The following is a 12,200-nucleotide window of genomic DNA, read 5'->3' on the forward strand; positions in this document are numbered from 1 at the left end:
CTACCTCACAGGGTTGTTAGGAGGCTAAAATGGAAGGCAGAGAATGATGTACGTTGCTTTGGGTCCCCAGTAGGAAGAAAGGCGGGGGGATAAATGTATTTATTTCCATTATTTATACCCAGGCTTTCTCCTCACTAGGGACTCAAAGCACTTTACATCCTCTCTCCAGTTTATCCTTAAAAAAACTCTGTGAAGTAGGTTTGACTGAGTATATGTGACTGGCCCAAGGTCATCCAACAAGCTTCTGTGGCACAGTGGGGATTTGAACCCGGGTCCCTCCAATTCTAGTCCAACACCTTCAGTTCCCCTCCTTATCCAGCCCCCTGTCCACCAGGTCCCATGACACAAAGGAAGTAAATATATAAACAAATATTTGAGTAAACATGCAAAGGATCTTCTTGTTTGTTTTAGAAAGAACTTTGTAAGAATTTTTTTTTTTTTGGTATTTTTGCTATAAAGACCATGGTGTGTGTTTTTAATATGAATGTTTTACTTGTCTTCTAAGGCTTGCATATGTAACTAGTGGGTGTAGTATTGTTTGCTTACTTTAAATGTATGCTTATGCTATTGTGACTCCCATGGTCAAGCCAATAAATATTTCATTTGATTTGAGTTTGCTGTCCGACTGCCTGTTGTCAGATTTGCCAATACTTTTTTGTGTAACGTATTGATCCAATCATTATGTGAGATTATGCTCTTTTCTATAAGCCTCATTAATCCTGTGAAGCAAGGGCTCCAGTTCTTTTGCCTGTTGTAACACTTGCCATGTGCTTCAACAGTGCAAGGCTCTTTTTATCAGGCCCAAGCAAAATATCACAAAATAGTTAGTGCAAGTGTTTGAGCTTCCCTGAAATGTTAATAAAGCTGGATGTGAAATACAAAAGAAAAGGGGGAGATATTTTGCTGCATCCCCGGTCAGGGAGTGGGTTTTAGTTGTAGCTCTGTGCCTGTCCTCATGGTTACCAGAAGAAATATAAATTACACAGATTGGGGGAAAAACCCCTCCATAATCTGCAAAACAAGACTGTAATCTACATATGTTGCATAATTCCTCTTGTCACAGTGTTTAAGCTAACACGGTGCATAATAATTCTCTTCACAGGGAACTTGGTGATCTGATATCTATTCTTCTCAAAAGGTCCTCTCAAGATTGATGTAAGACTTCCTGTATGTATGGGATGTGCCAGGGCTAGCCTGATCTTGGAAGCTAAGCAGGGTCGGCCCTTGGATGGGAGACCATCAAGGAAGTGCAAGGTTGCTATGCAGAGAAAGGCAATGGCAAACCACCTGTTAGTCTCTTGCCTTGAAAACCCTACAGGGTTGCCATGACAGCTGCAACTTGATGGCATGTATGGGATGCAGGAGAATATACTTTTTGACAACTTAATCAAACACACACATATATGCTCCAAAAAGCCGTGTGAAGATCCATGGTCTCTAGGAGCTACAAAATACTGGAAGGCAGAAAGGCAAAAGGGAACTTGGCTGGTACAGCCCCGAGCAACTAACAGTACGTTGGGAGGGGTTGCAGTTGGAGGCACACAGTAAGGGGGACATCTCCTAATTCTAATCCCCCACCCCATCTAGAATGCTGCAAGATTTTAGGGGTTGTCATTCTCACATTGGGAATGGAAAAACACTGGGTCTGCTGACCCCAATTAACTCACCGCCCAGACTTTCAGCTGCAAAGGTGCACAGAACCTAAGAACCTCAAGAACCTGACAGTTTGAAGGGAAATTGGATAGGAGCTGCCCACCTCCCAACCCAATCTTGCCCCCTTCCCACACTGTCTCACTCAAATTGGGGTTCAGGTAAATACCATTACAGGAGGGAAGGCAGCATGGTACAGCCCAATCTCGTCAGATTTCAGAAGCTAAGCAGGGTCAGCCCTGGTTAGTCTTTGGATGGGAGACCACCAAGGAAATACTAGCGTTGCTGTGCAGAGGAAGGCACTGGCAAACCACCTCTGTTAGTCTCTTGCCATGAAAACCCCATAAGGGGTCGCCATAAGTCAGCTGGGACTTAACAGCACTTTGCACACAGACATACACACAAATACCATTACACAAGGAAAGTGGGGGCCCCAATCATTTATTCATCCTTCCCCACCCCAAAGATGCCTTATAGGGCCTCAGCATGAAAGTAGCACACACAGCCCTGACCTTATAGCAGTCCTTGAACCAGAGAAGCCAGTTGAAGGGAGGCCACCTTTGCTGATGCTTCTCACTTTTGGCAAACTGAAAGGTTGTATAGGTTTCATCGGATTTGTGGGGGGGGGGGGAAGAGCTTTCTCTGGAGAGAATCTGCCTTTCAGAGATCAAAAGGTCACTGGAAAAAAAATCTGTAATCTCCTATGTGATAAGAACTGTTTATTAGTCAAAAGGCACAAAAAAGGGAACAGATAGTAACATTTTTTATTAAATATTACAGTGGATCAAAAAGTACAAAATATCTTTTGCTTGCTATGTGATTGGGAAAGTATTGGCACATAATACAGTATCAAAAGCATTAATACATACAATTTGGAAAACATACAAAAATTGAGTGTTTATAGTTGGCTCAGCTTTTTTCTCTTTCTTTCTTTCTGGTAGTGTTTAAACTTATTTAATGTGAAAGGTTACTCAATAACCCCTATATTATTATTATTATTCTTTTTTTAAAAAAATGGGAAACTATATAATATCACTGGGCCATTTTGTTCTATATACAAATAATCACCTTACAGCGCATATAAGCTACAATAACTTGAATCACAAGAATGTATACACTATTTACAACAAAAGAAAGTATGGAAACAAAGTATAAACAGCTAGTGGATTATGCTGCCTTTGTTAGACCATATTTAAACTAGGAGTTGAAGAGGGGAAATATCCAATACATTTACAGCAACATTGGATAAGTGCTCACGACAGGAGTTTAATTACTACAGAGCTCATGTCAGTGAAATCGGTTGTCAGTACAAGCATCACGAGTTATGAAATTTTGACCATGCTCACCATCACACGATCTGACCAGGTGGAACAATGAGTGACTAAAAACCAATCTCTCCTTTTCCAAGGCACACACACACCACATACAATATTTCCGTGGCCATCTCCTGGCTTCTGCGAGTCATACCACCAGGGGACAGAGTTTAGGGTTATCTAGCAAAGCTAAGCTTCATTGACATACTGCTGGTGCCAGTCCGGCTTCTCCCATACGTTCCTTCAGGTGACATCAACCCAGATAGTTAGGGCTGATAGGAGAATTACACGCTACCCTATGAGAGAGCTGTTGCTAGCATGGCCTGTAACTGCCTGATCTGCCTAGCTACATGGGCATGCATAGGTTAGCAACCATATGCTGTCCTGGGCAACATGGGAACAGGGCCAAAGACACAACTTTCTTGGATTGTGCACACAAAATTATAGATGTTACCCAGAGTGGAGAGTAATTACAGAAGTGGCGACAACCACACCCCTCCAGGTGACAGCGTGCAAGTCATAGCAACAGTTTGTTGCTCTGTTTGTTGAAGAGTTTAGGCATGATTCACTAAAAAGGGAATGTATCTGTTTTATTTGGGGCTAGGAGTTAAAATTAACAAACTTAGTTGTCTATTTTGATTTAGAATCCAGTTGCAAAAGGCCTTACCTAACACAGTTCTGGAGTTTTTCTTCCTCCTACCAAGACATTACATGGAGAAAAAAATGTTTTTCTTTGTTTTTAATTGCACCAGCCTTCAGAATCTTCAATAACAGTTCATTGCAATTGCAACATTTCTTGGAACCAGCTCTTGGTAAATAGATTTATTACTCTGTTGCCAATTAGATTCTGCTGTTTCCTGTACTAACCTACCACTAACAATGGCTTGATTGCACGAAGGAAAACTTGCGCAAATTTCATTCATTAATAGGGCCCCTTGAACTCAAACAAAGCCACATTTAAAGTAGGCCTTTGCCATGGAAAATTTAATACCTAAAAGAAATAATGGAATTTTTTTAAAGCATTCTTAAATAATGCACAGCCTCCTACTGGGGATTACGCCACTGAGGCTCCTTATTTTGGTCAATACTCTGTGAACTTTCTTAGACAGTTTTCTATTGAACAAATGGGGTGGCGGGGTGGTTGTGGAGAGAAATCAAGTAACCCTGCACTGTGATATTTTAAAACAGTCCAAGCATATTCCAAAATAATGTAATAAAACTGAAATTGGAGACTTGTCAAATAAAAACATTAGATTAATGGGTAAGGTTGCTAGAGCAAACTTTCAAAAAATAAGAGTAATTCTAGGGTTGTGAGACTTGGAACATAGAGGAGTTCCACATGTGCAAAAAAAAAAAAGATGCATGCACCATGCTACTTTTTTCAGGGAACTTTCTGGGGGGAGGGGGTACCACCATGAGCCAATGAGAACTGCCTTCACCTGCAGTAGGTAGGTCTGACAGAGCTGTGCTGATCCAAACCAAATCCTTTGAAAACATCCTGTAACATAAGAGCGATCAGGCAATCTGATGTGCTGATTATCTGACACAAATCAGAGAGGCATTGCATTCCCTGACTTACAATACCAGGCTCACAATTCTGACAATAGCCATTACAGGTTTGTAATCCTTGTCTCCTCCCCCTTCAATTATTACATTAGTCAGGTTTAGTGCAGTTGTCTGTTTTGCTGTTGTTTTTACTAACAATGCCCTTTATGGCATATGATCAAATGCAACGGTGTTGTTTTCTTTCTTTAATGTTTGAAGCACAGCAGGAAAAAATGTCTGCGTTGGCACATTTAGGTGCTAAATTCTACTAGTCTTGCTTATGCATCATGATTATAGTTTTATCACAAGAACATAAAAGCATTTAATTGAAGATAACATTGATCTTTAACAGTAGCTGTCTACTATTCTGGTCCCCCCCGTTGTATATTAAATAGGTTACACTATATATTGCAGTTGGCTTCATATCACAGGATACTTTAATATAGGCTGTCTAGCATGCATGCAAGGTGTTTCTTTAAGTAGTTTCCAGTAGACTCCAGTCGTTTTTGATGGTTTTTTTGCATTTGAATTGCTATCTGGGAAGGGTTCAGAGCACAACCAGTTTTCACACTGTAAAAAAAAAAATGCTTCCGCCTCTCTGTGTAGTTGTCCACACTTCCATACCCGAAGCAGGGGTGTCCCATACAATGAATCCACACCATCGTAAGACTGCTTTCCTGAGGGGGGGGACCCACCGCTTATTGGCTTTTACTCTTAACAAACAAACAAACAAGACTTGGGGAAAGGTTGCTGTGTCTCAGCTTCATGTAATTCTAGCTGGTCCATGTTCACTTTGAGCCCGGCAGCTCCCTGGGTTACCCTGGTTAAGCTGGATCATTGGCAACAGCCAGTTGTGTACAACATAGGGTGGTGGTGGCTTGGATCCATGTTCTGCTGACACTTCAAGAACTGGAGGTGGTACTTGGGCAAGTCCGTGAGACCTGAACTGACAGCATCCAAGGACGTAGCTGTGTTGTTAACGCTACAGCACAGATTTTATCCAATGTCAATAATAAGCATTGTTTCATTGACCTGACTACAGCCAACTACAGCATCTGAAATTCCACTCCTGGCATCGGTCAACGGCCATCGAGCTGACATATTGGCAACTTGTAGGCTGAACCTGCACTTCCCCACCCCAAGGGCTGCTCCTTAACGTAAGACTCAAGGTCAAGGGCCTTCTTCCCATTATACACCTCAGACACTTTCTCTCCTATAAGCCCAGGCACCTGGAAGGGACTCATTAACACCTTTCCTCTTATGTAAACACGAGTCTGCCCCTTATGCCCTCTGCTGCTCTCCCAAAGATGTAGGCCAGAGGTCCCCAATGTGGTGCCTGTGGCACCAACACCTTAGCTGGTGTTTGCCAAGCGTTTTCAGCTTCTGATAGGCCACTGGTCTGATTGGCTGTGCAAATTAAAATAAGGTTGCTTTGGCAGCAGTTGACACCAGCATTGGTTTTATTACCTCACTCTTTCCCAGTGCATTTTTTAAAATTACCTTTCTTCTCCCCTACACTTGGACTTCCCCTGGGTGTGTGCATGGCTCCACCTTCAGTGGCAGCCATTTTGTGGTTGCGTCCACCACGCCGTGTCAGAATTCCAAAGGTGCCCCCAGTCCCAAAGAGGTTGGGAACTCCTCATGTAGGCAAAAGGCTATTCAAAAAACATTGGCTGTCAGAGACGTCACCTTTCACACATGAGGTGTTCTCTCCTCAAGTATAAGTCAAAGCTAAAGCCAATGAAGAGCAAGCAGCCAGCTAAGGCCCACAACTGTTGCTGTTCATGTGTGTAAGGAGGACACGGGGTTGTGCCTGTGTCTAAATGTGCCGCTTGCCCATGTTACGGGCCTTTTTGAGCCCTTGCCCTGTTCAAAATATATACCCTTAAAAAAAACAAAAAACATTTGCTGACCTTTTGTGCCATGCTCCTGTTTTTTGAAGTAAATCTGAACACACTGGCCTGTTCCAAAAAAACCACCTCAAGACAATTTTAGCTTTCAGCAGGAATGTCCCTCTCAGAGTCAATGGGACACCCAGGCTCAGGTTAAGTTTCACTGACTTGAAACTTTTGTTCAATGGGACCAAAGAGTCAAGTACGCTGGGATTTAAGTGGTTTATAGACTAAGCTGCCCTTATGGTTTAATGCTAAACCAAATCTTAAAAATATTTCCCTGGAACAAGACAGACTGTCCAACGCTTTTTAGGACTGACTGCTAGGAACCCTCTAGTGGACTAGAAGGCACCCCCAAGCAAAGAGTGCCAAATCTGTCCGTCAAACTGCCCTCCAAACTCTGGCCTTTGCTAAAGGACATCAGTTCTCACCAATCTCCCTTCCGCAGGGCAGAATCCAGGCCGCCTTGCAACCACATTTTCTCTCTGCCTATGGCTGAAATTCTTGAAATAGTTTCACAGCCTACAAGAAAGGACCTCTAGACTCCACTGTTATTGAGTAACACATTGCCAGCACAGTCCTGAATATGTTCCCTGAATATGCAAGGCTGCTTCACAGCCTAGACAAGGAGAAGTACAGTTCCTAACAAATTCACAGAGCATGATTACAGCAAAGCCAAGTCTCAGCATCCGCTGAAAGAGCAACTTATGTACAAATTAGGACTGTTCGGATTGACGAGGTGAGAGCTTGGCACCTTTTGGCATCAGGCCTCGGGAGAAGGACATGAAGCTTGGGATTATCGCACCATTGGCATGATCTACAGTAAGCTTCTCTTCAATGTAAAGGCTTGTCAAAAATGAATGCTTTTGTTTTGTAAACAATGACAATAGCTACTCCCCCAAAAGCTGCTTTTCAAAAAAAGAATAAGCAGAGGAAGGAAAAAACAGATGCATTAAAAAAGGACCCTCAACAGAGATTGCCATTTTTTTCTTTCACACGAAAAAGATGTGATAAAAGGTCAAAAAACCAAACAGAGCATAGGCTAATGTTGGAAAATAAGAACCTATATAAATTATACAAGCCAAGTTGACACTAGTAAATTTTGTTTGCTGTTTATGAAACAGGGATGTACAGTCCAATTGAACAGTGTTTTACTTTTTTTCTGGTTTAATAGTGTTAAGATCGGTCTATACTATACATTGCATTGATCTGGACTCCTACAAGTCAGGAAACGAAATGGTACCCAAAGAAGCAACATCCACTGATGACCATGTGCACTGCCTAACACCTTTTCCATCAGACCTCCCTTTCCTCCTGATTTGAACTGCTCCAAACCCACTCCTGGGAAGCAAGGAGGGGACGAGACATACCCCCCCCCCAAAAAACCCAGACCGTTTTCTCCAAGAGCAAAAACAAGGCCTAACTCACCACCTGGTCTGCTCTGCTCTGACTCTTTTTTCAAGCAAGGCAGAGATCCTTTTGGAACCCTGCTAGGCAAAGTGAATGACTACAGGAGAAGTAGATGTGGGCGCCAGAGGTGAAAAAAAGGAGCCCAACAGAACCAGTCTTGTCTCAATCACATTTGAGGCATTCGGAAATCAGAGACAAAACCACCTATTGGTTAACACAAATATAGATTTCTTTTTTTGTTTGTTTGTTTTAAATTTCGCAAGACATCACAGGGTAAAGGAATGTTGCTCTTTTTGTTTGTTTTTAAAGGGAGGATTTACAGTTTTGTGCTTGGATGTACAGAAGACAGCTGAGAAGGTGGGAAAGCAGCCTGAGGATTGATAGCAGCCAAAGGATAAATGTTGTTGTGCAAAAGGTCACCGTACGAACTTCCGACAGGAGTTGCCGCAGCTAAATGCCTGTAAAGCTGCTGCGAATTGCCAGGGGAGGTAAGGAATTGTCTCTGCACCATGAACGAATGGAGAGCCAAAGGCTGCATTAGTGGAGAAAGCACTGTCTGGTTTTTCAAGTACTGCAGAGGATGAGAGTACCCAGCAGGAATGCGGTTGCTTAGGCCGCTGCAGAGAGTCCCTGGGTACAAACCTGTGAAGATAGGGCTCGATAGGGGGAATTTGTGGCCCTCGATCATGCTGCCAGAGGGCAGGCCATGCGCCAGTTTGCTGCCATCAACCTCTGGCTCGAGACCCTTATCTTTAGTGGGTGCTTCCTTTGGTAAGCGCAGGGGTGAGACAGCGCGGATCTTTTTTTCTGAAATGGCTTTGTCCAAATCCTCCAGGCTGCGCTTCAAAGGCCGAGCTGCCCCGACAGGTTGGACATTTGTTTTGTGGCTGAGGATGGGGTGGGCCATGCCTTCCATCTTCCTCAAGTTCTGTGGTTTGCTGGACCTGAGGAAGGGCTCACTATGCTGCTTTTTGGGTGCCAAGACAGTCATTGGGGAGACACGACAAGCTTTGGGATTACAGTCTAGGCCCAGAGGCTGGCCACTCAGGGCTTGGAACTGGGGCATACTTTTGCTCTCTGGATGCCCCGCTGAAGCATGCAAGAGGCTGGACCCCACACCTTTTGCAGTCTGCTTGTGGGAACTTTTCGGAAGACTCAGATCAGTCGGCTGATCATCCACAGAGGCATCCAGTGGGGTCTTTTTCTCTTGTTGATGTAAAGGGGGGTGATAGCATAAGTTACGCTTATCCAGGTGCTTGTGCTGAGGGAACATGGAAATGTTTTCCGACTCTCTGAACATGTCCCGAGGGAGATACTTGGACGTCTGTTCGTTATTAAGGTGGTGCTCGGTGTGCCTATAAAGGCTGTGCAGGTGAGGAGACGAGTAAAAGTCTGTCAAGAAGGTGGGCATGTGGGAATGGTGGAGGGCTCTCTTCTCATTCATTCTGTCTTTCATATCCTGAATTTCTGATTTCAGCGCATAGGACTCAGCTAGAGTAGTCAGGTGTTGCTTGGTAAAATCACAGCACTCCGAATCCACTTTCTTTAACAGCAACTCGTGCCGATAGGTTTCGTTCACAGGTTTCCTTTCCTCTGAATTTTTGGGCTTAAAACTCTGTACGTGTTGGATCACAGAGGGCCTGCTGACCACTGCGGCCTCCATCACAGGGGCATGAAGAGCTTGGGGCATGCTCAGTGACTGCTCTTCTCTGCTGCTCAACTTCTTCTTGCTGATCAAAGGAGGGGGCGAGCCATAAGGATAGCTACACGAGAGGTTTGCCCCGCTGACCTGCGACAGGAGCTTCTTCTTCGCTAGGGGCGACATGATGCCCGGGTTGCCTTTGGAGTACAGCAGTGGCGTGTAACTGAAACCTGGATCGCCATCAATGGAACCCAAAGGCTCTTTTTCTTTGAACATGTCGAAATTCTGTACTACAAGGACTTTGGGGCTCTGCTTCAGTGCATTGTGTATGTCCTCATTTCCTAACTGGTCCACCTTGACTGTGCAGTTGGCAATGTAGTCTGCCATCTCTGGGAGTTTATTGTCCGCTATTTCATTCTGACTTGGCAGCTCAACAGTGGAGAAGTTGTTAAATGGAATTTCGTGGGCATCGCTTTCTAGGTAGTTGGCAAATCTCTGTGCTCTGAGTTCCTGCTTTGGTTCATCCAGGTCCTCTGGCAGACTGGATAGTTTGCTAGCTGTTGAATCCAAAACAGCATCTGCATCTGAGGGCACCAAAGTGCTTGAAAAGGAGTCCTCGGGTGAAACCTCTTCCTTGACTTCCTCAGTGTATGAGTTGGTTTCCTTTGGGTTGGTCTTTTCCAGAGGTGTTCCTCCAGCTGCATCTGGCACTGGTGCCTCGTGCTCTTCTATAGATGGCTTCATCTCATCTACTACACTTAGTTCAGATAAGCTTTTCTGGTCTGGACATTCTGGATCCTTTTCTTGTTCAGATGAAACCTAAAAACAAACAAACAAATAAAAACAATTGCTAGCTGTGAGAGATGACACCGCAAGACGAAAGAGAGGAAAAAATTATCCCAAATTTAAATACAGGACACAGTAGCATCTCTTAGAAACAAACGTCAATCATTCTGTTGAAATCTGAAAGCTTTTATATCCACGATCAGATTTAAAAGAGACATCTGCCTCATGAAAATATTAAGAAATACTCATCCTCTTTAGTGCCATAATAAGATGCATTCTATCAACGCTTGTTCCCAGACTGCATAAAACAGGGTCCCACTGATGTGCTGACCTGGCATTATTTTGCTGAGGTTATCTTTTAGTTAAGGGGACAATTACTGTCTTCACAGTGTAGTCTAGAAATATCTGAAACACATACCTAAGCATATAACAAACCTCAAACACGGCTGGTTTTACAGCTGTTATCTGTACTTTAGATCTAATCTGAGATCAGTGCTTACTCTAGAATGCATCATCCCTCTTAAAATATTTAAAATGTGTAAGTGGGGAGGGGGGAAGGGAGGGACACAACCTTCTAAACAATTGCCATTGTGTCTCAGCGGGGGAAGGGGGCTGCTTTATTTAGAGATTAGAATAAAGCTGCCAACGTGCCGCAAGAGTGTTTTGCTCTCGTCCCTGAGCGAGCTTCCCTAAGTCAAAGCCAATATAAGGATCTATGCTCCTTCGTTAATAAACCTCGTGCACTCAATTCTTGCTATTCATTCCATTACGTATACGAATGAACTGTGACCGGGGGGGGGGTCATTAGAGTGCTCCATCTGTGATCAAGCTGACTGACAACCCCTTTCAAAATGGCAGTCAAAAAGCTGCAGCCTGGTTTGGGCTCTTCTGTTACTGTTGTTATGTCCCTCCCTTCTTTCTTTCTTTCTTAGCTGCAATGAGGAGGCATCAGGAGAGTAATAATCAAAAATGCTGCATTGAAGGGTGCCGTGTGATTCAAGGCAGCCAATGAATCAATCCTCTCCAAGCTTTGCAGCTGCTTTTAAATTTCCCAGTGTGTTAGGCTTTCCTATTTGCTATTAAAGTATCTGTTACTCATTGTGACTGCTTCCATATATATTACATGCACAGCAAAGGAACACAGCCTAAAAAGAACCTTTTGAGTTTTGCAGTCCAAATACCATCATTAGCCATTTTGCAAAAAAATTCTAGCATTGGTCTCTAGAGCATACACAATTACAGGAAAATACCAGACAGATGAGCAAAGCAGAAGGGGAAAAGTACAATCATGTTTAATAAGGAGATGTACTCTTTCTCTGTTGGGCAAAACTTGGATGGGAGTTTCTAGCTGGGGTTCACTAGCATTATGCAGTAGAGGAAGAATATTTCCTTTTGTACTCAGTCATAACAGCAAAATACAGTGCTAAGCTGTAATCAATTAATGCCATTTTCACACAACCATTTTTTTTTACAACAGAAGCGTCAGTAGCTGATTTTTATCCTTCCTTTTCTCTAAGAAGATCAGGCAGAAATACATCACTCTTCCTTCCTCTATTCCTCTGTGAGGTGAGTGACACTAAGGTCATTTATGCATGGGAGTTTTACCTGTGGTTCGTTGCTTACTGGACCCACACTTTCCTATTGGGAATCTATGCACCAGCAGTCTCCAAGCTCAAATCAAGTCCCTGCCCCTTTAAATGCTGCTGTGAGAGAAAATCCCCCCAAACCAAATTGCTGCATAAAAAAGCATTTTAAGAACAAAAAACAGAGCAATCTGAAAGGGGGGTGGGGAGAAATCCAAGCCTTGGTTTTAAAAAGCCTTTTTTCTGCTCAGAAAGAGCTCAGAGGAAGCAGGAAGCATTTGAATCCCTGCCTCTTTACACACTGCTTTGTAATTGGCTTTGAGAGAAACCAAGCTTGCATGTCCCGCGCTTTGCCATATGCATGGGGATTTCACCCGGG

At 43.5% G+C, this 12,200-nt stretch overlaps 1 protein-coding gene across 2 annotated transcripts in view; it reads right to left on the bottom strand.

Annotated features, from left to right (window-relative positions):
• Positions 1 to 8,106: 8,106 nt before the first annotated feature.
• The window catches only part of ARID5B (AT-rich interaction domain 5B), a 237,803-nt gene continuing 233,709 nt past the window's right edge, over positions 8,107 to 12,200 (bottom strand). For both annotated transcript variants that reach the window (XM_056850125.1, XM_056850124.1), the window contains exon 10: positions 8,107 to 10,271. In XM_056850125.1, coding sequence (XP_056706103.1) covers positions 8,127 to 10,271 — 2,145 coding nt within the window. In that variant the 3' untranslated portion in view covers positions 8,107 to 8,126. The remainder of the gene's footprint in view (positions 10,272 to 12,200) is intronic.

This window comes from Euleptes europaea, chromosome 5 (genome assembly GCF_029931775.1).
Source record: "Euleptes europaea isolate rEulEur1 chromosome 5, rEulEur1.hap1, whole genome shotgun sequence".
NCBI classification, from domain to species: Eukaryota; Metazoa; Chordata; class Lepidosauria; order Squamata; family Sphaerodactylidae; genus Euleptes; species Euleptes europaea.